Source organism: Strix uralensis, chromosome 24 (genome assembly GCF_047716275.1).
Source record: "Strix uralensis isolate ZFMK-TIS-50842 chromosome 24, bStrUra1, whole genome shotgun sequence".
In the NCBI taxonomy this organism is placed as follows: Eukaryota; Metazoa; Chordata; class Aves; order Strigiformes; family Strigidae; genus Strix; species Strix uralensis.
The window spans coordinates 5012990-5035732 of record NC_133995.1 but is presented as its reverse complement, the minus strand read 5'-3'; the positions used below and the strand labels follow the sequence as shown (position 1 = coordinate 5035732).

The window sequence follows — 22743 nt, the reverse complement described above, 5'->3', positions numbered from 1 at the left end:
GACGTGCGGGGGTGGGGGGCAGCGGGCGCCGGCGGCGGCGGGCCGGGAGAGGGGCCGCCGCGGAGGTGAGCGGGGTGAGGCCTGTGGGGACGGGGGTGGGGGACGGGACACGTGGGGGTCAGGGACACGAGGTTTGGGGGGGACAGAGACATGGGGTGTGGGGGGACAGGGACGTGGTGTGTGGGGCAGGAGGTGTGGGGGGACAGGGACATGGGATGTGGGGCGACAGGGACATGGGGTTTGGTGTAGGGTGTGTGTAGGGGGACAGGGACATGGGGTGTGGAGCAGAAGATGTAGGGGGACAGAGACGTGGTGTGTGGGGCAGGAGGTGTTTGGGGGGACAGGGACTTGGCGTTTGGGGTAGGGGGTGTGTAGGGGGACAGGGACATGGGGTGTGAGGCAGAAGATGTAGGGGGACAGGGATGTGGTGTGTGGGGCAGGAGGTGTGGGGGGACAGGGACATGGGGTGGGGGGCAGGGACATGGGATGTGAAGGGACAGGGATGTGGTGTGTGGGGCAGGAGGTGTGGGGCGACAGGAACATGGGATGTGAGGGGACAGGGACATGGGGTGGGGGGCAGAAGGTATGGGGGGCAGGGACATGGGATGTGAGGGGACAGGGATGTGGTGTGTGGGGCAGGAGGTGTGGAGGGACAGGGACATGGGGTGTGAGGGGACAGGGACATGGGGTGTGAGGCAGGAGGTGTGAGGGAGACAGGGACATGGGATGTGGGGCAGGAGGTATGTGAGCGGACAGGGACATGGGGTGTGGGGGGGATGGGGACATGGTATGTGGGGCAGGAAGTGTGGGGGCAACAGGGACATGGGATGTGGGGTAGGGGGTATGTGGGGGGACAGGGACATGGAAGGTCCAGAGAACAGAAGGTAGGAGGGAGGGGACGGGTGGGGGGACAGGCTGTGCGGTGGGATGGGGGATAACGAGAAGCACAGGGGGATGGGGGATGAGGCTGGGGACGGGGGCTCTCTGTGGGTGTAGGTTTGAGGAGGTGGGTGCACGGGGGCTTTCTGAGGGGGTGGGGTGGAAGGAGCAGGGAGCTCTGGTGGCACAGGTCTGAGCATTGAGGAGGCGGCGAGGGCCTTTGGGGCAGTGATTGGGGCTGGGAGGGCAGGGACACCTCGGTGACTGTAGGGTGCAGGCTCTCGTTCCTGCTTGAGAAATCAGGGAAGATGGAATGGGAGAGGCTGGGGGGGACAGTCTGCCTTTCTTCTCTCCCAGGGGTGGGGTGGCAGAGGGGGATTTGGCCCGTGGTTTTAGGGTACCAGTGAGGGGCACTGCTGGGGTCTGGGGCTGGAAGGAGAAGCAAGAGGGTCAGGATGGTCCATCAGTGGTGCATCAGGTGAGGAGTTGCTTGAGGAGAAAGGATCTGAGAGTCTTTTTCTCATCCCGCATATCTCCACATTCTGTTCCTGCTTTCCCCAAGATCCCAGATAAGAGATGTTTACTTTTTGTGCCGTGCTTTTTCCACCTATAAAGTAGGGGTACTGCCACCTTTATTAAATAGCAGCTCTAAAGCACTTGAGAGTTCTGCACAAGGTCGCTTATCCCACGCTGTGAACACTTGTAGCTGAATGCAGGAAGGTTGTACCCGCATGCTGGCTGGGTTGAGTGTAACTCTTAATTAGCTTTAAAAGCAGTTGTAAAAAATCCTGGGTGAAAGGCAAAGGAGCATGCAGAAGTAGGTGGCAGGACCTTGAAGCAAGAGATCTAATTTTCTTTCACCTCCTGCTTCCCTCCTTTGTTTTGTTCTACCAACCTGTTGCATTTTTTTCCTCCTTGTTGGCTAGCTCCAAGCTCTGTTGTTATAACCATCTGGGATCCTGTTGTTACATTGGACTGTTTCTCCCCAGATGAGCTTTGACCTCCCCTTTTTCTTGTGGTTAAAAGGCCTCCTGGCCTTGCTATACTCCCAAAAGTCTGTGTGCACTGACTTCACCTCAAGTGACGTTTAACAGCCCTATTTGTTTATGATCAGAGAGCCTCCAACCTATTTACAGAAGCCGGTGAATTAAGGTACAAAACCTGTTTATGAGGTAGGTGTGTTTTAGTGTCCCTGGATGGAAAATCAAAGCACAAAGAGGAAACGCAGCTGAAGATGCAGCTTGTCAGTGGAGCAGGAGAGAATACACGCCCTCTGTGACAATCCCATCTGTGCTTTTCCCACAGCATCAGTCTGTCATCGACTGTATTGTATCTGCAAGGCTTCAAGCAGTGTCGTGGTGTAAATCAGCTCAGTCTTGGCCACCTTCCCCTTCAACAGCTGTGCTGGGAGGCCTCTTGCACACGAGCGACGATCGTGCTTGCAGGAAGGAATTGTTCTGTTGAGCCCCCACGTGCTGGGAAAGCCCCTGTGAATGGGCCGTGGGTGGGCAGAGAGGCAGGCAGACTGGGTGTGCCACAGGGTCTGGGCAAGGTCCGTCGTGACAGTGCAGAGGGATCTGAGCGTGGAAAGAGAATAAATGGGGAGGCCCAAGGCTGGTAGCAGTGTGGACCTCTTGATCCGGTGACCTGCTGGTTGAAGCAGCCCATGTGCCATTTCTCGTTTCTGCTCCCCTTGGCCTTCTTGCTGCTGTCTCTCTTGGTGCAAACTCCCTTGCTGCCTTCAGCGGAGAATCCCTTTCCTCTTCCGGTACAAACATGCTCCAGGCTGTGCTGAGGTGGGAGTTTTCTCCGTGACTTACCGTGTGTCAGCCAGGGATACAAGAGGAAGCTGTCAGGAGGGGTGTGCTGGCAGGTTCCCGCCGTGCCCTGCTGAGCTGGTGCATGTATTGCCTTGTGTGTGATGGTGATGGGGCATGCCCTGGCATTTAGCTGTGAGCAGGACGAGGTGAGCCAGTAATTTAGTTTTAATTCTCAGATCTCTGGCAGCAGCAGCAAAGCGCTCAGATCTGCGGTGGGAGAGAGCTCAGGGTGTGATTCATGCCCTCCTTGACAGTGTCAACGTTACACTTTATTACTAAATCAGGGACGGGTTTTATTGCTGGTGGAGATGAAGAAAGCCCGCTCCTGGTGTGCCAGTGGGGTTGTAATGACTTTATTATTGTTCCTCATCAGGAAGGTTAAAGAAAAACTTTGTCTGGGGTGTTGAGAACTACCTTCCGTTTTGGGGGCTGTAGCTTTAACATCCCGCTGTGAAAGTGAAGTTACTGTGTGTGGTTTTATGGCCCCCACTAAAGCGGAGGGCCGGGCGCTGGATCCGCGCTCCTTCCCTCGCCGGCTGACCTTGGCGAGGTTTGTCTCAGCTCACGTCTCGGCCCCTCTGCCTCTAAACCGAGGGCAATCGCTTTCTTCAAGAAGGGGCTGTGATTTTTGTATCACTGACCACAAGAATAATCCTGGTGTCAATGATGCTCCAATGCAAGGGACTGGGGTTATTTTTTTGGATTTCACACTCATACCCTCCCCTGGATGTACCTGGGCTGCTCGGCAACGTAGGAAACACCCTCCACACTCATGTTAGTGTGCCAGGAGCCTCGGCTTTTGGGGCAGGGGATTTGGTTTCTTTTGTCACCCGCTTCTGGTGCCGTGTCAGACCCGGGGGGCGCAGGAGGGCGTGTGGCACTCATGAGTGGGATTCACTCTCTGCCCTGAACTCGTGGCTTGGCTGCCGAGCTGCCCCTCTCGGCGGGGGGCTGGCGATGCCGGGTTCATTGCCGGCGCTCGGCTGCCTTGCGACTCATCCCGTGGTGGAGGGAGCAATACGAAACGGGGCTTTTCCATTGGGGTGGGAGGAGCAGCTAAGCCTGGGTAATGTCAGGGAGGGTACATGGGTTCAAGTAGCATCATGTTCACAACATCTTTGTTTAATATGTTAGTCCAGTTAGTCTGCATAACTGTGTCTAAATATAGAACATATTTTCTCTAAGTCCTCTAGTTCAAAGCCTCATAAGCCATTTTTTTTTTTTTCAGCGTTGGTCTCTTACTGCTCTCCTGAGCCTGAAATTCATACAAGGCTATTTGAAAAGTTATCAGGAAAACCAAGAAGAGTGAATGAACTCTGTCGAATCCTTAAGTTTCAACCACCTGAGAGGGAAGTTCATTAAAGTTGCAATAACTTTCTGTCGGCCTGTTAAAGGTGGATTAAGTAAGTTGAGTAAACAAGCCACCTTATAGCCACCATAGACCTATTTCTAGCATCAACTTCATGCATTGTCATAAGAGCTCAGGGTCATCGGCCTCTGGCTGCGGGTGACATAAGGCAAAGGTGACATCCTGATGCTCGAAGCCTGGTGAGGGGTCAGTCTCTGGTGGGACACCCGGGGGTTTGCTCTACCTCCCGCTTTGCAGAAGCTGCCAGAGCCCAGGGAAGAGGCTGCACTCGCACACGGCACCCCCCCTGCCTCCCCGTGGCGCGAGGGGAGTCACCGCAGCCGATGGTTTCAGCGTGCAGTAGAGGGAGTGTGTGTTTAAATTTCAGAGCTGTCGCTGGATCCAGCCCAGTTCTCCCAGCGGCATAAATATCTGGCCTTCAGCACAGCCGTGGAAATTCGCGTTGTGTTCTCTTGCAGATTACTTGGGTTTTCAACTCTCCGTGCTGACATGGTAACTGAACGGTGGCTTTCAGTGACAGGCAGACGGGGACAGCTGCTCTGGAGAGGTAACCCTTCCCCGTCGCACGCGGGCCATCTACCAAAGCGCTTCTCCTATGTGTGTTTTTAGAAACTTGGGATAGGGAAGAGCCTAGGAAGTGCGACTTGCTTTCAGCAAGTTTCGCTTTTGTCCATGAGCTTAAACTTTCTTAAATTTCTTGACTTTAACCTTTCTTAAATTTCTTCTTAAATTTAAACTCTATGCCTTAGTTTTGTTCAGTTTCTGAATATGGTCTTTATGGATTACGCTTAGGAGTATGCTGTGAGTATCGTGGTCTAATCCTGTTCTTTTAAGCCGACTGTTGCCGTCAAACTATAGCGACTTAATATTTAATTATTTCACTGGTTTTTACAACTGAAATTGGCTCTTGCAGCTTGGGGAGGGCATATGAGATCAGGGGCTGTACTTGGGTAACTAATCACCTAACGATCCAGACAGGCGATCTGGCAGCGGCATCGCTACCGGCTGTCGCTGTGTGACCACCTCGCTCGGACAAAGCTGAGCGGGTTACAGCCGAGCTGGGACAGGGGCTGTGAGGAGGTGGGCAGCACGGGCTTGGGCAGACACCGTCCTGCCCTCAGACCTCTGAAGTGATGCCCCAAAATCTTCACTGCTGCGTGTAGCTTCTACTGGTGCTGTGGCTGGCTGCACGTAGGGGGTGGATTTATTTTTGCCGCAACAGACGCCTAAGGTGTTTAGCTGGACAGAGTTGTGGTTTTCTGTGTCAAGTTTGTGCAACTGTCGTGCTGTCTCTGTTCTGGCATTCGAGACATGGACTTCCAAGGATCTTCACAGCGTGTGGAGAGGATTTTGTAATGAGCCACATGAGGCTTTGCTGATCAGAGGAGCATTGTTGTGCGGAATTGCTTGCTGATGTTAATGGTCTCCGTCCCTCTAGCGTGTTGCCTGTCGACAAATACGTATTTTTGTACAGTACATCTTGTTGCCTTTCAGAGAATATTTTGTTTGTGGCTATTGAATTATGAGCTGGAAATCTGCAAATGTTCTTAGAGACTGAGGAATTAGCACAACAAGAGACTCTTGGGCTCCTTCATGCAATGGGACCTGACATGCAAATGACTTTTTAATTGCATGAGATGGTGTTACAGTGCTTATGCCTGAAAGATTATTTGCTGCCAGAACCCAGCCTGGCTTGCCCTGACTATGAAATTTTAGAGATGTTGGTTTATTTTGTGATTTCTATTCGCTCCCTTGCTTTGTAGTAGGAACAACTGCCCTTGTTGATACCCACGGATCTGTCAGGCTGTGTAGCTGCTTTCTCATCAGGCGCTGCAGAGCAATCTCTGCTTTTCTGGAAGTGTCGCTATTCAGAGATATACTGCTTATCACTGCTGCAATAATTTTGGAGACTCTGGGAAAGTCTAGACAAGCAGAAGTGATTTCCATAGTGAGTACAAATAAGATTTTTCTGTAGAACTAATTTTTTTTTTTTTTAATTTTATACTATGAAATATGCTTGCATTGGCAGAATGCCTGGGAAATTACTTTCCTAAAGCAGGGTTTAGAGTGGAAGGATTAATGCCAGTATGAAGCCTTTTGGTTAAGGAGATTGTAAAATGCATCTTCCCCAAAATAAATGTTTTGGGATGACGTTTACTGGAGCCCTGCTTGGTTTCAAGAAGGATTCAGAGCAGAACTGACTTGAGTTGTATCTTAGTTCCAGGATGACTTCTTGAAATGCTCTAATATTCACTGCTATAATTATAGCATCTGGAAGATGTCTGTGCCCTCCAAGGCTTAGCCAAGAGCTGGTGAACATCTGAGATCATTTGGGTCAGGTCTTTCTTCGCCCCTTTGCAAAGGGCTCTGATGTAGGTGTGTGTGTTGAGGTGTTTCCCTGGGGATCCCTGTGGATGGGTTCTGCTCGAAGGTTTGGGTTTTGCAGAAGCTGTGGTTTGCAGGGGAATCCTGACCAGGGAGGAGGTGGCGGGATGAAAGCACGAGCCAGAAATGCAAACATTTCTTGAGGTGCTGGGTCAAGCCAGAGCACATCTCTGAGGCCTGTGGATAGCAACAGCCACATAATGTCCGTGCTAACCAGAATCATTGCTCTCATGCTGCATTTTCTGGTTTGCCCTTGCCTGGGAACTGGAACTTGGAATAGCAAAAACCAGAACATGCACGTTCGACCCTGTAACAGAGATGTGGGATGGAGACAGGGAACAGTTCTGGTGGTTTAAAAGGGCAGATGAGCTTTCCTACCTGAGCTGATAGGGAAGCATTTCTTTGATGGTCTGTTAAGACAGACTTTACTATCAACCATACTACTGCCTAATGAATGTCTCGTTAGCAAAGGCTTTGTCAGGCCAAAGAGATGATGGGTGAGATGGCTTCAAAAGAAGCAGCGTTTTGTGCAGTCACCTCGGTGATGGGAACCTAAACTCAAATCCCTATCCTGCCTGACTTTTTACAAACATTTTTTTAACGCAACTCTTGATTTCATCTTAATGCAAATCTGGAATATTTCTGAAAATGCCCAAATCTGCTTTTCACCTTTAAGCTGGTTATATGGATTCTGCTAGAGCTGTTGGACCTTGAAGGCCATTAACCCCACAAGGCCTGATGGTCAGACACCCGCATCTCTGAAAAAAATCCGTGGGTTCTCATGTCCATGGGGTAGGTGTCATGTTGTGGGACTTAGGGACACGGGGATCTCTGGAAAAGGGTTGGTGGTGAGCTTGGGGCTGGAGCTGGTGGAGCCCGCTGAGCTCCCGGCAGCTGGCTGTGTTGGGAAGTGGTAGTCGTTGGCTCACTGTGTGCCTCTGCTGCTCTCTCCATACCCCCAAGATGGTGCCAGAGATGTGAGGATGTTATGAAAGGTGCCAATGCTCTGCTCAAGCGTTTTGTTTTCTAGGGGCTGAGGCAGAAATCCAAATGGTCAGAGCACACAGATCCTCTAATTGGCAGAGGAGTCTTGGCAGGATCACGCTGACATGATCGCTGCTCATACCACTGCTGAAAATCCAGGGAAACCTCTGTTCCTCCAGTCAGCTCTTGCTGTGTGAACGTGGCCAAAAATAGTAAGGAAACATCATTCCCCTCTAGTTCCCTAAGAGGGTGTTGAACTAGTTTGTCTAACAAAGCTATCCTCATGTTCTCTGGCGTTTTCCGTACAGAGACGTCTGCAGTCAAACTCAGACTTCCTCTTTTTTCCTGCTCTGTGGTTGAAATGGAGATGGAGTGAACATGGTGATTTGTTCTAACCGTTTCGGCGCGCGCGTTCCCAGGCCCTGCTGAATCATCTGAACTTGTGCCTGGGTATAATCGCTCACTGTCAGCTGCGTCCTGGGATCAGAGCGGCATGGCTGCTGCCCAGGATATTTTGCTAATGTCTACAAAACCAGTAGCACTTCTCTAGGAGTCTGAGTGTAAGCATAACAAATCTTATAGGCTGGTGGATTTTTTTTTCATTTATTCTTTTTCCTGGTTAGCCCATGGCATCTAAAATCTCTGTCACTGCAAAGAGGAGGCGGCTTGCTACTGTTTTTGTGGGTGTCTTCCTGGATCTGGGAGCACTGGCAGCCTAGCAATAAAACTGGCTGGCCTGCTGGGTATTTGGCTCCGGACAGCAGGCTGCACGCTCATGTGTATGATCCAGAGCGATGCGTTGGTCTGCTGCTGCTTTTCTACCCCTCGTTGCTTTTCTGGGGAGCTGATTGCCCCATCCAAAGCAGGGGTGGCACTTGCTGGTGTCCCAGTGACACTGAGACTTCAGGGAAAATGGAAGATGGGTCCTGGTGTGCGCAGCGCTGCCAAATGACGGCCTTGCTGCTGCCAGCCGTGCTCCCGTGTGCGTGACAGCGTGTTCCACTTGCTGCTTTCCTGGTTTTCCATTTAAATGCTGCTCTGAGTCTGTAACACCCTGTGCCCGCTGTTTGCCTTGGGAAGTGGTGTTGCAGTTCCTGGGAACTCCTCCCTTGTCAGCTCTGTTCTATAATTACTGATGTTCCTGAAACCAGATCCTTCCACGTGTCCTGCTCGGGTTTGGGACGACAAGGGGTCTAAAAGCAAACTGAGTGTCTTGGAGTAAAGCACAAGAGGACTTCAGGAGTTTTGGAAAGCATCGGCTTACAGTGGTTTGGTGGGTTCTCTGAGCCGCCAACCTCCTCGCCGTCGGGATGATAAAGAAGAGGAAAGAATATATCCCAAACGCCTTCTCTGGCACTTCCAGAGAAGAAGCAGAGCTGTGGAAGCTGGCACTTGTGGAGAGGCCGCTGCAGGAGCACAAATGGGAGATGCCGGGCTGGGCGGAGGGTCCCTGTCAGGAGACAGGAGCAAGCCCGTGGGCTGAGAGTCCCCTGCGGCCACTTAACCAGCTCTGTGGCCCCCGCAAGCCGCTCTGTGCCTCTACTGGCAGCGTGTGCGTGAGGTTTGTGGCCGTGTTCCCAAAGCTTTGCCACGGCTTCACAGCCGTCTCTGCCATGCCCTGGGCTGCGGTGGGGACGATTCTTTTCCTTACCAGACGTAGTGATCTTCTCAAATAGCAACACTTCTATGCCGTTTCCAGCTCTAAGAAGCCTGGGTGGTGTCACCTTTCTGGTACCTGCTTGTTTCCTGGCTGTGGTCCTCGTTGCAGTGGGTCAGAGCCACGTGCCCCTCCTGCCCCTGGGTGCTCTGGGCTGTCCTGAGTTGACAGCAAAACACAAATATCGGTCAGCGATTGCCAGGATGAGCCGTTTGCTGAAAGTAATCCTGGAAGCCCTTTGTATAGGAATGTACAACGAGAGAAGATGGTCATGAGCAGTGTGGTGTGCTGACCTGGGCCGGGGAGGCCAGACTTGCGAGCGTGACTGCAAACAGGTGGCCAAATCCATAACAGGGGAATAAACAATGGCACTTGGCACTGATGGATTCCTCTACGCTTCCAAAACATGCCGTCTCTGTGAGCTAATGCAGCAAGGAAAGGATCAGGAAGGAAGCACTGTAAAAGTCCTGGGTTTGGTTTTTTTTGGGGTATGGTGGTTGGTTTTTTTTGCTGATGAAGGAAATGGAGGTGTGGGTGTTGACAGGATTTGCTGAAGGTCGTGAAGCAGGACTTCAGATAAGAACTAACAACTGCTCAGCTTTTCTTTGTCTGCCCTGCTGTTCCCCCTTCTGCAAAAGGCAGCCACGGAGCCTGGCTCATCCCGGCTCATCAGAGGCTGAGGAGGGCAGGGAGTCCCTCCTGGAAAGGTGTGTAGGGATGATTCCTGTAGAAGCATTAACCCTCTCCCAGCGTCTGCCCTCTCAAGATTTCGGAGCACATCTGGTGTGTGCTTGGAGCTGCTGGAGCCAGGGATGTCTGCACCTCCTGGAGGATGAATTGAAAGAGAAGAGCAGCCCAGCAGAACGCCCTCTGTGGTTGTGAGCTCATTGCCCAAAGTTTGATTTGCTTCTGTTTCTGTGATACCTCTTGCTCTCTGAAGAAACCCAACACAGGCGAGAAAGCAGGAAGTTCCTTTTGGAGCAAAATAACATGACCTGGTTTTGGCGACAGCATCAACTATGGTACAAAAAGAGAAGAATTCAGCAAGTTTTGTAACCTTTTTCACTTCTTTTTTTTTTTTTTTTTTTTCCCCTCAGTGTCCAGGAAGTGGGTGAGTTAAAACAGACAGTAGATGTATGATTCATTTTGGCAAGCCTGGATGCTCAAGGCAAGTGAGGGAATCTCCTGCACCCTCTGTCACATGTTCCTGAGTAATTAGCAGCAACACAGTAACAGCATCTCTGGCAGCACCCTGGGCTTTCGGCTGGGCTCCTAAGGGGTGAAACGCAGATAGCCCGCACAGCTTGGTGCTGGAGAGAAGATCACGGGACTGGACTGGGGCATGGCACCATGTCTGAGCAGATACTTCAAGAGAGAAATTCTGGCTCTGAGTGTCAGCGCTGGCCCAGGCTGCGTGCAAGGGCTCTTCCTTGCTAGCTCTAGTAATTTAGTTCTGCGCGTAGCCTGCCTTGCGGCCAAGACTTTGAGTAAGGGAGGAAGCACTTGGGTAGTAAGTGCTGCTGAGATCTCATTAGCTAATGAGGAGTTATGTTGATCTTTCAGGAACAAAAACAAACATGTTTTCAGTGTTTGTCTCTCCTGTTTTGTGCACTTAGTTACCTTTCCTGTATTGCAGCATCTGCTTAGCTCTTGCTCAGCTTTTATTAGTAGTAGCTGACATGTAGGAGGAGGAACAGAAGCTGGTACTTGATCAGCAGATATTCCAAGCAGTGACACAACCCAAGGGACATCTGCAGATGATGGCCAACAAGCAGCAATCACTTTTTTTTTTTTTTCTGGATTCTGTTCAATTTTTGTTGGTGGATTCAATATGTGCTGCACGTCACAGAAGGCGCTGCCATACAGAGGGCTGAGTTTTCATCTCACCCCTTCCAGAAGGATTCATTTCCATTGACTGTGAATTTGGCTAATATTTTTGTCCAGATGAATAAAAATGCAAGCCAGAAGTGCTCCCACGGTAAATTTTTTTCACAATTTCTGGTGACCTCTTTTACAGTAACTTGAACCACCGCTTTGAGCAGATCAGCTCTGTGACTTGGCCCTTGGGAGGTTTGGACTTTTTTTGGCGCTTTGCTTTGCCTGGAAACTCCCGTCTTCTAGGGATGGATCTTGTGTGGTGTCAGGATCCAGACTGCAGTGGGGACTTGGTCAATCCCATCTGTATAAATACATTAGAAACAAATGTATGCTCTCCTGGAGGGGAATAGGGGCAGGCGTCCTCTCTCCACCCCTGTGAGCACACCGAAATTACCTCTTGTTTGAGCTCACCACCAGTGAAACTACACCTGGTTTAATGATGAGGTCCTTCTAATTATGAGCACTTCCTTGCTCTTATTTTGTGGCTGTCTGGCTGCCAGCGCCTGGGTGTCTGCGTTGAAACCCACGTCCCTTTCTTGTGACTCTTTTCTCTGCATGCAGGACTCGGAACACTGGTGAGAAACTGGGCTTTGCTGTCACGTTGCCCCACCACTCTTCCTGTGCCCAGACTGCGGGCACTTCCTCGCCAGTTTGTCAGCTTCTGCTTCTCTGATTTTTGGCTCTGAGGTCTACATGCTTATCACCGGTGAGGAGCTGTCGGGCCAAAGGGGTACAAGCTGTGGGTTGGGTCTTGGTCGGCTCCGGAGAAGTACTGCCTTCTTGCAGGGGGTCCACGCTGAAGATTTGTCTCCTTTTAACTTTTATTCCTGGTTTTTTCCTCCTCTCGTTGTGCCGTGTCTCTCCCCCCATTCCTGCCATATGGTTTAGCTTGGTATAGATGCCAGCCCCTGCTTCTAGTAAAGATAAACCTGTTGCCTGTGCTGTTTGCAGCGTGGGAGCGGGGCAGCCAGCAGGCATCTGCCCAAGCCCAGAGCCAGCAAACAAACCCACCCTCCGCCGGCTGCAGGCTCCCAGGAGGGAGCCTGATGTCTCAGCCAGGGTTACTGAAGCTCCTTGGAACAGGGATCGAGGCAAGGGCCGAGCAAGTCATGAGATGCTTGCCCTCTTGCTTGTTCCCATCCTGTGGGAAGAGGAAGGGAAACAGCTTTGCTGGATTCTCCAGAGAAGCTTAGACAGGAATTTCACGGTCCCCATCCTTGTTTCCATCCTCTCTTTCCATCGCTGCCCTGTGACAGCTGCTGAACAGAAAAAGGGGGTGGCTACGCCAGGGAGGAATCTCTGCCCTTCTCCCTGCAGCTCGAAGCTTGTGTGCTGTGCTCCGGCGGGTGGCTTTTCAGCCACGGGGAGCAGACCGAATTATCCCTCCTCTGGCTCTGCCTGCTCAGCAGCTGGACGTGGAGGCACTGGATGCAAGGAGAGGTCCTGGGGTGGACATGGGCCCTTTGGCCATCCTCCGCAATCCCACAAAGATGCAGTGGTGTGCCAGCCCTGCCTGTGGCAGGTCCCTCCTCACGCTGAGAGGAACAGACTCCAGCCAAATCTCTGGGGAGCTTCAGCTTCCCAACATACCTCACTCTGCACCGCGGAGCTCGCAGGAAAATGGAGGAGCATGTGTGAAACCTTGGCAAATCTCCACAGTCTCTGCGTGCTGCCACGCCGCTGCCCCCGGCCCGGAGGGGAGCGCTGGGGGTCCCCGTCTCTTGGGGGGGCCCTGCCAAGCTGGCTCGCTCCAGGCCGGGGTGCGCAGGCACGGCTGGGTCCTGCCTTTCATCTGGGCGGTGGCTGCCTTGGCCTTTCATCTGCCGAAGGCAGGGGGTGCAGCCTCCCGTGTGGAATCAATCCCTTTTCCCTGCTCCTCTCCCTCTATCTCTGTTTAGAAAACAGGGGAACAGCTAAGGGAAAGGCAGGTGTGCAAACAGCTCTCACAGCTTCCCTCTGCCCAGGCCCCTGTACTCTTGGCCTGCAAGGAGATAGTAAAACAATACTTTCAGAGACTTCTGGTAACAGCCTTTCTGTGGCTCTCCAGCCGCTCTCGAAGGGTGGGATCCGAATCCTTATCGTTCCCGTCATGCCTGTGTGCTGGAGCCCGGTGTTGCTGTCTGTGCGCATCTTGCCCTCTGCTTTCCCCCTTCTCAGGGCTGCACGCCCATCTCTAACCAGACCGACTCCAAACACAATTTTGGGATTACTTTGGTGGGTTTTGGGGAGCAAGCTGCCACCCCAGGAGTACCCAGCCCTGAGTAGACCCAGCGGATGGAGGACAGTGTGCCAGGGGTGCAGCTGAAGGAATGTGCCCACATTATTCCAATGGTAACGTGCCATGAGGGACCTGGGGCAAAGCAGAGGCCTCCATCTGCGCTGGGTTTAAAGCAAGTGGCCTGTGCTGGATGCCAGAGACAAAGGACAGCTAATAAGAAGCTCATTAAGCTGCTGCTGGATGTATTTTCCACTGCAGACTAGTTTCTCCTGCCGCAAGCTTCCCCCACTAACTGCTGTTCCAGGTGAAAGCGTTTTCCTGATGTTTGTACATTTATTTATATATAGCCTTCGAAACGACGGAGCTCGTTACCCTCCGTCTCCGATGAATAGGTTTTCCTGCCTGTGTGCCGTGTCCCACCACGCGGGATGTGTGGGAGGAGGCCAAGGATAACACAGCCCTTCAATGGTCCCTTAGTGCTCCTGCAGAGGCTTGGGAAGGGAGGCTCTGCCCTCGTCTAAGCACCCCTGTGCCTGCTCCTGCTGTAAAGGAGAACAGGGCAGTCGTGTTTGCTAGTTGCCTCTAACGTACTGCTCCTTGAAACAAAGCCTCTGTCCTGCAGCCTGAATTCCCAGCATGGAGAGGAAAAGCAAAGCCCCCCTGCACACGGGAGACCCAGGTTCCAGTGCAGCGCTGGCTCCGGGGGGCGACTTCTGTCCTGGCTTTGCGACGCGTTTGCGTTCAACCGCCCGCTTGCAGGTTTTATCCTCTTCCCTCGGCTGCTTGCTTGACCTCGCAGAGAGCTCTGACCTTGCTCGGCGTCGACAGCTTTCCAGTGGATCCAAGGAGCTGGCTGTGGCTCAAGTTCAAAGTGCCAGGCATGAGGGTCTGCTGCAGGAGGGAAAATGAGCCCAGGGAGTCCTGGGTCACTGCTGCCTCCCGCAGCAAGCCCTGTGCTTGGGTCACAGACCAGCCTCGTGCTTGGGGCTTGCCCTCGGGCGAGTCCCCTGCGAGTAGCTTGCTTGCTTCACTCTGACGTGGGCTTGAAGATGCTGCATCAGTTTAAGTTGTGCCTGAAAATTGAGGCTTTCCTGGTGGAAGCTGGATTTCAGTGGCTTTTCTGAGGGTATTTCCCTACTTAAAAATAGCTCCTTTAAGGAATTGGATACATAAACTGGGCTTGAGATACTAATTACTGGAGGAAGAATCAGTTTAGGAAAGAAGATCTGGAGGTAAATGAGTGCCGGGATGTTGCAGCGTGAGCTGGGCGCTCGGGCGAGGTCTGGCATGGTTAGGAGGGAGATGGGAACGGCTCTGCCATGGTCTGGTACCAGCCGTGCATCGCTTGCACAGCTTGAGTTTTCTGTGGGATGTTTGGGATGGACTAAGGCAAACAAGGAGCGGAAGCGTGCGGGAGGAGGATGGGGCCGTTCCTCCCACAGGAAGCCCAGGATTAAGACACTGGCTGGATTGTGCGGCCGTTGCCATCACGCTGCTGGACCCCGTGGCTGAGCAGGGCCCGGCAGCTGCGCGGAGCAACAGCAACACGTTCAACCCAGCGGCTCTTGGCAGAGGAGCCGGGGCCAGTTACAACACGGCGAGTGAAAATAAACACAAACGCTGTAACTGGCAGCGCTCTAATGGGAAGGAGCTTGAGCACAGGGGCCGGCAGGAAGTCATCGGTCTTGCAGATGGGTTGCACGGGCTGGGGGCTTTCAGCCACCGCCTGCTGCTGCCTGCAGCCCTGCTCCCCCAGCATCTCCCACCCACGGGCACGGAGCTGCTGTGCCCTGATCAGCTGCTGCTCTTGATCCGAGCTCTGCTTGGCTGGGTGGGGAGGGACGGTGAAGCCAGCCCTACCTTAATCTTTCTGGTGGTGTTGGCTCTGCCAAACCCGGCCTTGGCTACCATCGTGACATCCCAGGGCGCTAGTGGCTCCAGGGGACGTTGTCTAGGGTGGTGTTTCTGCTGTGGGACTTGCAGGCTGGTGAGCCCAGGCCCCTGGGTGGCATCTGGGCTGGTCTGTGGTCTGGGCTCTGTCTGCTGGGCTTTCAATACGATTCCAGTGAGATTTTACTTCCTTGAGACCTACAGAGTGTTTATACCTTAAAGTGACCTTTAAAGTCCCCGGGTTCTGCTCATCTCCCTGGATAAGGAGAGAAGGCAGAGCAGGACTAGTGTGGTTACACACAGCCCTGCTGCTGGGGTGCTCCTGGGGGATGTTTGGGATGGACTAAGGCAAACAAGGAGCTGACGTGGGCGTTTGTCCCTCTGTCCCACAGGCTAACAGGAACAGCCTGGTAGGGTCCATCTCGGATAGACGCGGATGATGCCAGAGCTATGACAGGGATTGCAGTCTTGGCACTGAGGGGTGATCAATTATGGAACAACTACAGGAGGAAGTACCTGAGGTCAAGGAAGAGGAGGAGGAAGAGGCAGTGATGGTGGCAAGCGGAGCCTCGGATCCAAGTGGAGGACCAGACAGCTCACTGCCTTCGAGCAGCTACACAGGTGAGTGGAGCCTCCCTGGAGCATCCCAGCATCCACGTCCTCCGGGCAGCGTGCTCAGCCGCAAGGGCGGAGGAGCTGCCCATCAGTGGAGTTTGGTTTATTCTCTTCCCTCTGTGAAATAATGCATCGAGAGCCAAGTTAGAGAGAGGCTTATTTCTTCCTCTGCGGTCACTGCACAGCCGCTGACAGCGGGTTGGGAGATGGAAATTAAAAGGACAGTGCCCCAGAGTGAGGGGACTCCCGAGGTGCCTGAGAATGCTTCCCTGGCCACTTCTGGAAGTCCTCACTGAAAACTGAGTGTAGGAGCTGGGAGAGAGGGTTTGATGCTGCTGAAGAGGCTCCTCCAGAGCTCCGGGTGTTCCAGCTGGGCAGCCCTGTGCCAGCCGCCTGCCAGCTGGGGATTATAAAATTTGCTGGTTGGGTTTCATTGCCTAGATGTGAATGCCAGAGGGAAGAAATCAGCATTGATGTGGAGTCTGTCAGCCGCTGGGCGCGCTGGGGCCGCTCTTGGCTCTGGGCATGGCATCTGCCTGCAGCCAGTGCCTGATCTCAGGGGTTAACAAATCCCTCGTCAGCCCCATGGCTGGGGGAGTTGGACACCACGCTGGGCTTGTGGCTACTCCACGAGAGGACGTTTTCCTTTGTGCGTTTGCAGACCTTTCGCAAAGCTCCTCTCCCTCCCTGTCGGACCAACTGCAGATGGGCTGCGAGGAGGCTGCCTTGGGAGCGCTGAACGTGGAGTGCAGGGTCTGCGGAGACAAAGCCTCGGGGTTTCACTACGGCGTGCACGCCTGCGAGGGCTGCAAGGTACGTACGCCCTGGGGAGGGCTGGATTCGCCAACGCAGAGCAGAGATTAGACCCCAGGGACCACGCCATCTCTTCAGACAAGCAGATTTGCAGCAAAACAGAGATGCAGGATTGAGTGGTTGTAAAAAAACTCATTTGCAACCTGTCCAGGGTGTGGGGAGCACAGGCAGGCACACAAATACCATCCCGGGGGAGGCAGCTGAGATGCATACGGCCCAAATCTTGCCCCGTCATGCTTTACTTTGTAAGGCAAATCTCTCCGTCCCCGCAGGGACCCTAGCTTTGCTTTTAAAGATGCTTTCTGTGCTGCAGATCAGCAGCGAGCTGTGTGTTTATCCCCCTGGGATCACTAGCCGCAGCTTGGATGTGCCTCTGAAATTCTTTCCCCCCCAGCAGATGCCAGCGGGGCTGCGGCAGCAGCCCAGGTCCTGCCAGACATTCCTGCAGGCTGGGGCCGGCCCGCAGCTCGTTCCTCCATCCCTCCCTGCTGGCTGCCTGCAGTATCACACACGGGGCTCGCCGGCACCGGACTGTGGGCTGCCTGCCACGGTTCCTCCTCTGCAGCCCCCTTCTCCCACCGCACCACCTCTTCTTGAGACAGAGACTCTGCTTGTGTCAAAGAGACCCAGGGCTCCTCCTTGCCCCCCGGCTGAACCTCCATGAGGCTCCTGGGGGTAATAAACCAGCCTGGTCCCAAACCACAGGTGCTAACACTGCTGTTCCCTTGTCCCCCTGCTCCGCATCCCCCTCTGTGCCACCTGCCTGCAGGGTTTCTTCCGCCGGACGATCCGCATGAAGCTGGAGTATGAGAAGTGCGAGAGGAGCTGCAAGATTCAGAAGAAGAACCGGAACAAGTGCCAGTACTGCCGCTTCCAGAAATGCCTCTCGCTGGGCATGTCACATAACGGTGAGTGTCACCACCGGCCCGGCCGGCCACAGGGCTGTCTGCCCTTCTGTGAAGGCTTTGTACAGGGGGGCTCTCTGTAGCTTGCTTTGTCCCGTGGCTCTCTTCTTGCTGAAGAATCATCTTTTTGACTCTTCATTCCTTTCTTCTGTACAAGAAGGGGCTGTTGGTCCCACCGTGCAGGCTGGCTGTCGGCACGTGGCTGTCCTTTACAGGTTAACCCAGAGGGAGCTGGACACACAGATTGCTCTTCTGTGCTGGGATTTTTTGAAAACTTCAGGTGTAACCATCTTGTTCCTGGCCAAGCAAAGGTGTTTATGTGGGAAGCAGGGTTTGTGCAGGAGCCCAGAGGAGTGGCGATGGGGCTTAGTGCGAGGCTGTGTTGGCACGGGCAGCAGAAATGGCTCATGAGGGTGTCGATGCCAGAGGAGCTGCAGCCTTGCAGAAGCACTGTGTTGTGCAGCTGCAGGGGTTCACCAGCAGATCTCTGGCTGCGGTGGCAGAGCAGGCTGCTGCCTCCCTGCACGCCTCTCCTGGGGTCCTCCCCGGGGTCCTGACCCACCGGCTTTGCCCCCCACAGCGATCCGCTTCGGCCGCATGCCGGAGGCAGAGAAGAGGAAGCTGGTGGCAGGGCTGACGGCGAGTGAGATCAGCTGCCAGAACCCGCAGGTGGCCGATCTGAAAGCTTTCTCCAAGCACATCTACAATGCCTACCTGAAAAACTTCAACATGACCAAAAAGAAGGCGAGAGGTATCTTGACCGGGAAGGCCAGCAGCACCCCAGTAAGTTCCCTCCCCAGGGCAGGCAGGGTTGGCCATGACCGAGGTGGGGGCTGTTCTCTGGGAGATGCTGCCAGTTCCCCGCTGCAGCCGGGTGGGCTCTACATGTCCAGCTCCTCGCTGGGAGAATTCCCGCTGCTCTGCAGAATTTTGCTGTTGTGGGTGGGTGCAGATTGTCTGGGCACTGTCAGCCCCTGTGGGGAGAGAACAGCAGAGGGACAGACAGACGAGTGCCAGTGGCCTTGGCAGAGCAGTCCTGGCTTGCATCAGCACTAGCGTGGCCAGCAGGGACAGGGAAGTGATCTTACCCCTGTGCTCGGCACTGGTGAGGCTGCCCCTCGATGTCTGGGTTCAGTTTTGGGCCCCTCACTCCAAAAGGCCATTGAATGACTCGAGCGTGTCCAGAGAAGGGCAACGGAGCTGGTGCAGGGTCTGGAGCACAGGTCTGATGGGGAGCGGCTGAGGGAACTGGGGGGGTTTAGTCTGGAGAAGAGGAGGCTGAGGGGAGACCTCATGGCCCTCTGCAACTCCCTGAAAGGAGGGTGCAGAGAGGGGGGAGGAGTCTCTTGAGCCAAGGAACCAGCGCCAGGACAAGAGGGAATGGCCTCAAGCTGCGCCAGGGCAGGGTCAGACTGGCTCTTAGGAAGGATTTCTTTGCAGAAGGGGTTGTTGGGCGTTGGAATGGGCTGCCCAGGGCAGGGGGGGAGTCCCCATCCCTGGAGGGGTTGAAGAGTCGGGTTGACCCAGCGCTGAGGGATCTGGTGGAGTTGGGAACGGTCAGTGTGAGGTTCATGGTTGGACTGGAGGAGCTTCAAGGGCTTTTCCAACTGAGGTGATTCTGTGATTCTGTTATCTGGAGTCCCTGCGACAGGTTCCTAACTGCTTGCTTCTTTTTCAAGCAGCCTTTTGTGATCCACGACATGGACACCCTGTGGCAGGCAGAAAAGGGGCTGGTGTGGAAGCAGCTGGTGAATGGCATTCCCCCCTACAAGGAGATCGGGGTGCACGTCTTCTACCGCTGCCAGTGCACCACGGTGGAGACTGTGCGGGAGCTCACGGAGTTCGCCAAGAGCATCCCCAGCTTCATAGGCCTCTACTTGAATGACCAAGTGACTCTGCTGAAGTACGGGGTGCACGAGGCCATCTTTGCCATGCTGGCCTCTATCATGAACAAGGATGGGCTCTTGGTGGCCAATGGGAATGGTTTCGTGACCCGCGAGTTCCTGCGTAGCCTGCGCAAGCCCTTCAACGAGATCATGGAGCCCAAATTTGAGTTTGCTGTGAAATTCAATGCGCTGGAGCTGGACGACAGTGACCTGTCGCTGTTTGTGGCTGCCATTATCCTGTGCGGAGGTGAGCGGGTGCTCCTGGCCATGTGGGTGTCAGGAAGAATCCTCCTGTGCTTAGAGGTGGTTGGGGCTGGACTGGGGGGGGCTGAGCTGCAGCTGGCCCTGGGATCAGCCAGGGGTGTCTTAGGGGGCCGGGAGAAGAACCAAACAGTTCCAAAACCAAAGCCTTTCGGTGGCGGTGACGCCTGGCAAGCTTGGACCGAGAACAAGGAGCGTAGAAGCGGCATCTCCTCGTGTGCTGCTGGGGGATGTGTTGTCCAAGGGCACACTTCTCCCCTTGTCTAGTTGACGAGGTTGGAGTCACGGTGGGTGGGTTACAGTCCCCGTCTCCCTTTCCCCAGGAGGAACATGTGCTTTGGAGGGCTACACCGTAACCCTACAGCTACCGTGCTTCCTCTCCACAGACCGTCCTGGCCTGATGAACGTGAAGCAGGTGGAGGAGATCCAAGACAACATCCTGCAAGCGCTGGAGTTTCACCTGCAGTCTAACCACCCAGATGCCCAGTACCTCTTCCCCAAGCTGCTGCAGAAGATGGCCGACCTGCGGCAGCTGGTGACAGAGCACGCCCAGCTGGTGCAGAAGATCAAGAAGACGGAGACGGAGACATCTCTGCACCCACTTCTGCAGGAGATCTACAAGGACATGTACTAAGGACCTGTTATTTATGAGAATGAAGCCATGGATTCCCATCAAGATTCTTTGTACAGAAACAAAGAAAACCTTTCCCCACGTCTTCCATTTCTTCTACTGGAAACTTTTTTCTACGTGACCCTGACGTACGGTACATAGGGCAAGATGCCATAAGATTTTGCAGCCACCACGTGCTAGGCCAGGGCTTCCGTTAACACACACTAACAAATTTACAAAGGCAAATCATAAGCTACTGTTTCCGTTACTACGGCCCAGCTCTTCAGCTGCTCCCCGGGGCCTCTGGAGCGGCCGGGTGGTTTACGTGGCCTGGGCAGTGGGGTTCCTGCAGCAGCTTGGGGTCGGTGGGGGCTGCTCTGGTCATTAGGAGACCCGAGCGCGGGGTGGGTGTCCGGCGGGACCAGCAGCAGCGCTTACAGCGTGTCTTTATTTTCTTTTTTGTATTGCACTCCGAAGACATAGTCCTGAGCCGTCAAGTCTAGGACAGTGTAATGAAAGGATGTTTCTCTCTTTTCCAAAGAAAAGCCAGAGTATTTGAAGACGGGTAGGGCTGTCCTAGCAGAGACCCGCAGCTGCAGCACCCCATCGCTGCGCGGCATATTCCTGTCTCCCAGAGGGATTGTGTGATCTCTGTGGGAGCCCTCGCTCCTGGTATCCCCGTTCCAGAGGGAGCCTCCCCTCGGCACCTCAGTGTGAGAGAGGGAGGGGTGGGCAGGTGGGAGGGAAAGGCTTTGACTCATAAAAATTCACCTTCAGAGCAGAGGCCAGAATCTGTGGGCTTCCCCAGGCTGGTCTGCACGGGCAGAAGTTAACCAAGAAGGTCTGTGCGAGGCCGGGGGCTGGTCGGGGTTGTCCTGTGGCTCCCTTCCCCAGCCCCGGGGGGCTCCGGGGGTTTCGCAGGGCAGTGCAGGCAGCAGAGGCGCCTGTGAGCACCCAAACAAGCAAAGCCTTCAGCCTCGCCAGCAAGGGGAAAGCCCCGGCCAGCCCGCGGTGCTCATGATGCTGAAAGGACATTGACTTCTCTGTTATCTGCCCTGCCTCAGTTTCCCCTCTTGGAAGGGAGCTGGATTGTCACCTGCACTCTGCTCGGAGAGGGAGCATGAGGATCAGTGTACTGGTTGCAGAGCTTTGCAGCTGTAAAACACAGTATAAATGCCAAGTATTTGTAAAAGGAGGGAGAGGGTGGGATGCTCACAGTGAGCAGGAGCTTCCTGGAGAGCACAGCCGGGTCGGGGAAGCTGCCCTGTCCTCCTGGGCCACTGTCCTGAGTGTGGGGACAGCTCCAGGCCTCGGGGTCTGCCCACACCCAGAGCCCTTCTGGGACTTCACCTCGTAGCTTCTCGCAGCTGGAGTGAAACACCACAGTGCTGCCTGTGCCCAGGACGGGACCCCTGGGCCACCCGGGCTCCAGGAGAGAGGACAGACCCGGGAAGGGCTCGGTCCCCTCGCGGGATGATGGTGTCTGGCCTAAGAAGTGGCACTTACCCGTCTGCAGCTCGTGGTCCTGTGTGCCCCGAGTAGCCTTATTAAAATACTGATATTCCCAAGGAGGGGTTGTGGGAGCAAATTCAACGGTTTTATTTTATTTTCCTCCTCTTCAGGGTAGCAGATTTCCCTGGTGCAATAATTCCTTTAAAACCCGAAGGGGAAGAGCGCTGGGCTTCCCCTCTGTGTCACAGGGCTGACCGGTCCCAAACCTGCCCCTGCTGCCGCCCTCCGGCTCCTTGCCGTGCCTCAGTTTCCCCACCCTCTGCCTGCCCAGCCCCTTCCCCTCCCTACCTCGCAGGGGTGTTATAAATTACCGTTTCTGAAGCACTTTGAAGCCCTCTCGGGGAAGGCACCGGAGACGTGCGTGTGCTGGACAGAGCCCGGGGGATTTGTCCTTCCCGAAGCCCCCGGTGGCATCCCCCGCCGTGGCCGGCATGCGGGACTCACGTGCTCATCACCAGGGGAACTTTTTGCTCTTCCCTCCTCAACAGTGTAACAACCCTTAAACTGAAATGTATATTTTTGCTAGAAGTACAAACTTCCAAGTGTTTTTAATAATATAAATAGTGTCCACAAACTGACTTGACTTTAAATAAATCTGACCTAAATATTTAAGAACCTTTTAGCATCCAGCCTGCCTTTGTGGGATTTCTCTCGGCTCCTGGGGGGCTGCCCTTGGGAGGGTTTCCAGCAGAAGCGATGGGATTTTCTGGGATTTCCAGGGATTTGCCATGATTCCCAGGTCTGTGGTTTTCCTACCATCAAACCTAAAGGCAGCGAGAGCCAGTCACGAGCAGGGTCCCAGCCTCGGAGCCAAGCGCTCCCTGCCCCACATCTTTGCTGTAGCCTTGCTGTGGGGTGAAGCTGGGCAATGAGCTGAGCCCAGCCATAGCCACCCCAAGATGGGCGAGGAAGGGCTCAGGGACATCCTGGCCATGTGCTGGCACCGACTCTGCTCTCGGCCGGGTCTGAACACCCAAGAGCTTGCGGGGAGCAGCTGCAGACCCCCAGGTTTCCATCTGCCCCCCAGTTTGAGTGCCCCCAGGGGAAGCTGTACCATTGCC

The 22743-nt window shown here is 54.3% G+C and overlaps 1 protein-coding gene across 7 annotated transcripts; it reads left to right on the top strand.

The window, feature by feature from the left end:
- The first annotated feature begins 21 nt into the window (after positions 1-21).
- Positions 22-22297, top strand: PPARD (peroxisome proliferator activated receptor delta). 7 transcript variants are annotated; one of them, XM_074893660.1, is made up of 9 exons: positions 43-65; positions 3928-4102; positions 4527-4615; positions 15473-15701; positions 16357-16508; positions 17278-17416; positions 17994-18196; positions 19093-19546; positions 19947-22297. In XM_074893660.1, the coding sequence occupies exons 4-9, from the start codon at positions 15572-15574 to the stop codon at positions 20192-20194; spliced, it is 1326 nt and encodes a 441-aa protein (XP_074749761.1). In that variant the 5' UTR covers positions 43-65; positions 3928-4102; positions 4527-4615; positions 15473-15571; the 3' UTR covers positions 20195-22297. The 7 variants fall into 7 exon arrangements, with proteins under 7 accessions (XP_074749763.1, XP_074749766.1, XP_074749761.1 ...); XM_074893662.1 differs by lacking the exon at positions 3928-4102 and having other exon boundaries at positions 22-65; XM_074893659.1 differs by lacking the exon at positions 43-65 and having other exon boundaries at positions 2256-4102.
- The last annotated feature ends 446 nt before the right edge of the window (positions 22298-22743 follow it).

What these genes read in the sequence shown, in the direction of transcription:
- PPARD (XM_074893662.1), top strand. Translation starts at nt 15,572, where the DNA reads ATGGAACAACTACAGGAGGAAGTACCTGAGGTCAAGGAAGAGGAGGAG. An exon ending in GCTGGGCATGTCACATAACG is followed by an intron (nt 17,417 to 17,993) that starts GTGAGTGTCACC and finishes TGCCCCCCACAG; the next exon opens with CGATCCGCTTCGGCCGCATG. An exon ending in GGAAGGCCAGCAGCACCCCA is followed by an intron (nt 18,197 to 19,092) that starts GTAAGTTCCCTC and finishes TTCTTTTTCAAG; the next exon opens with CAGCCTTTTGTGATCCACGA.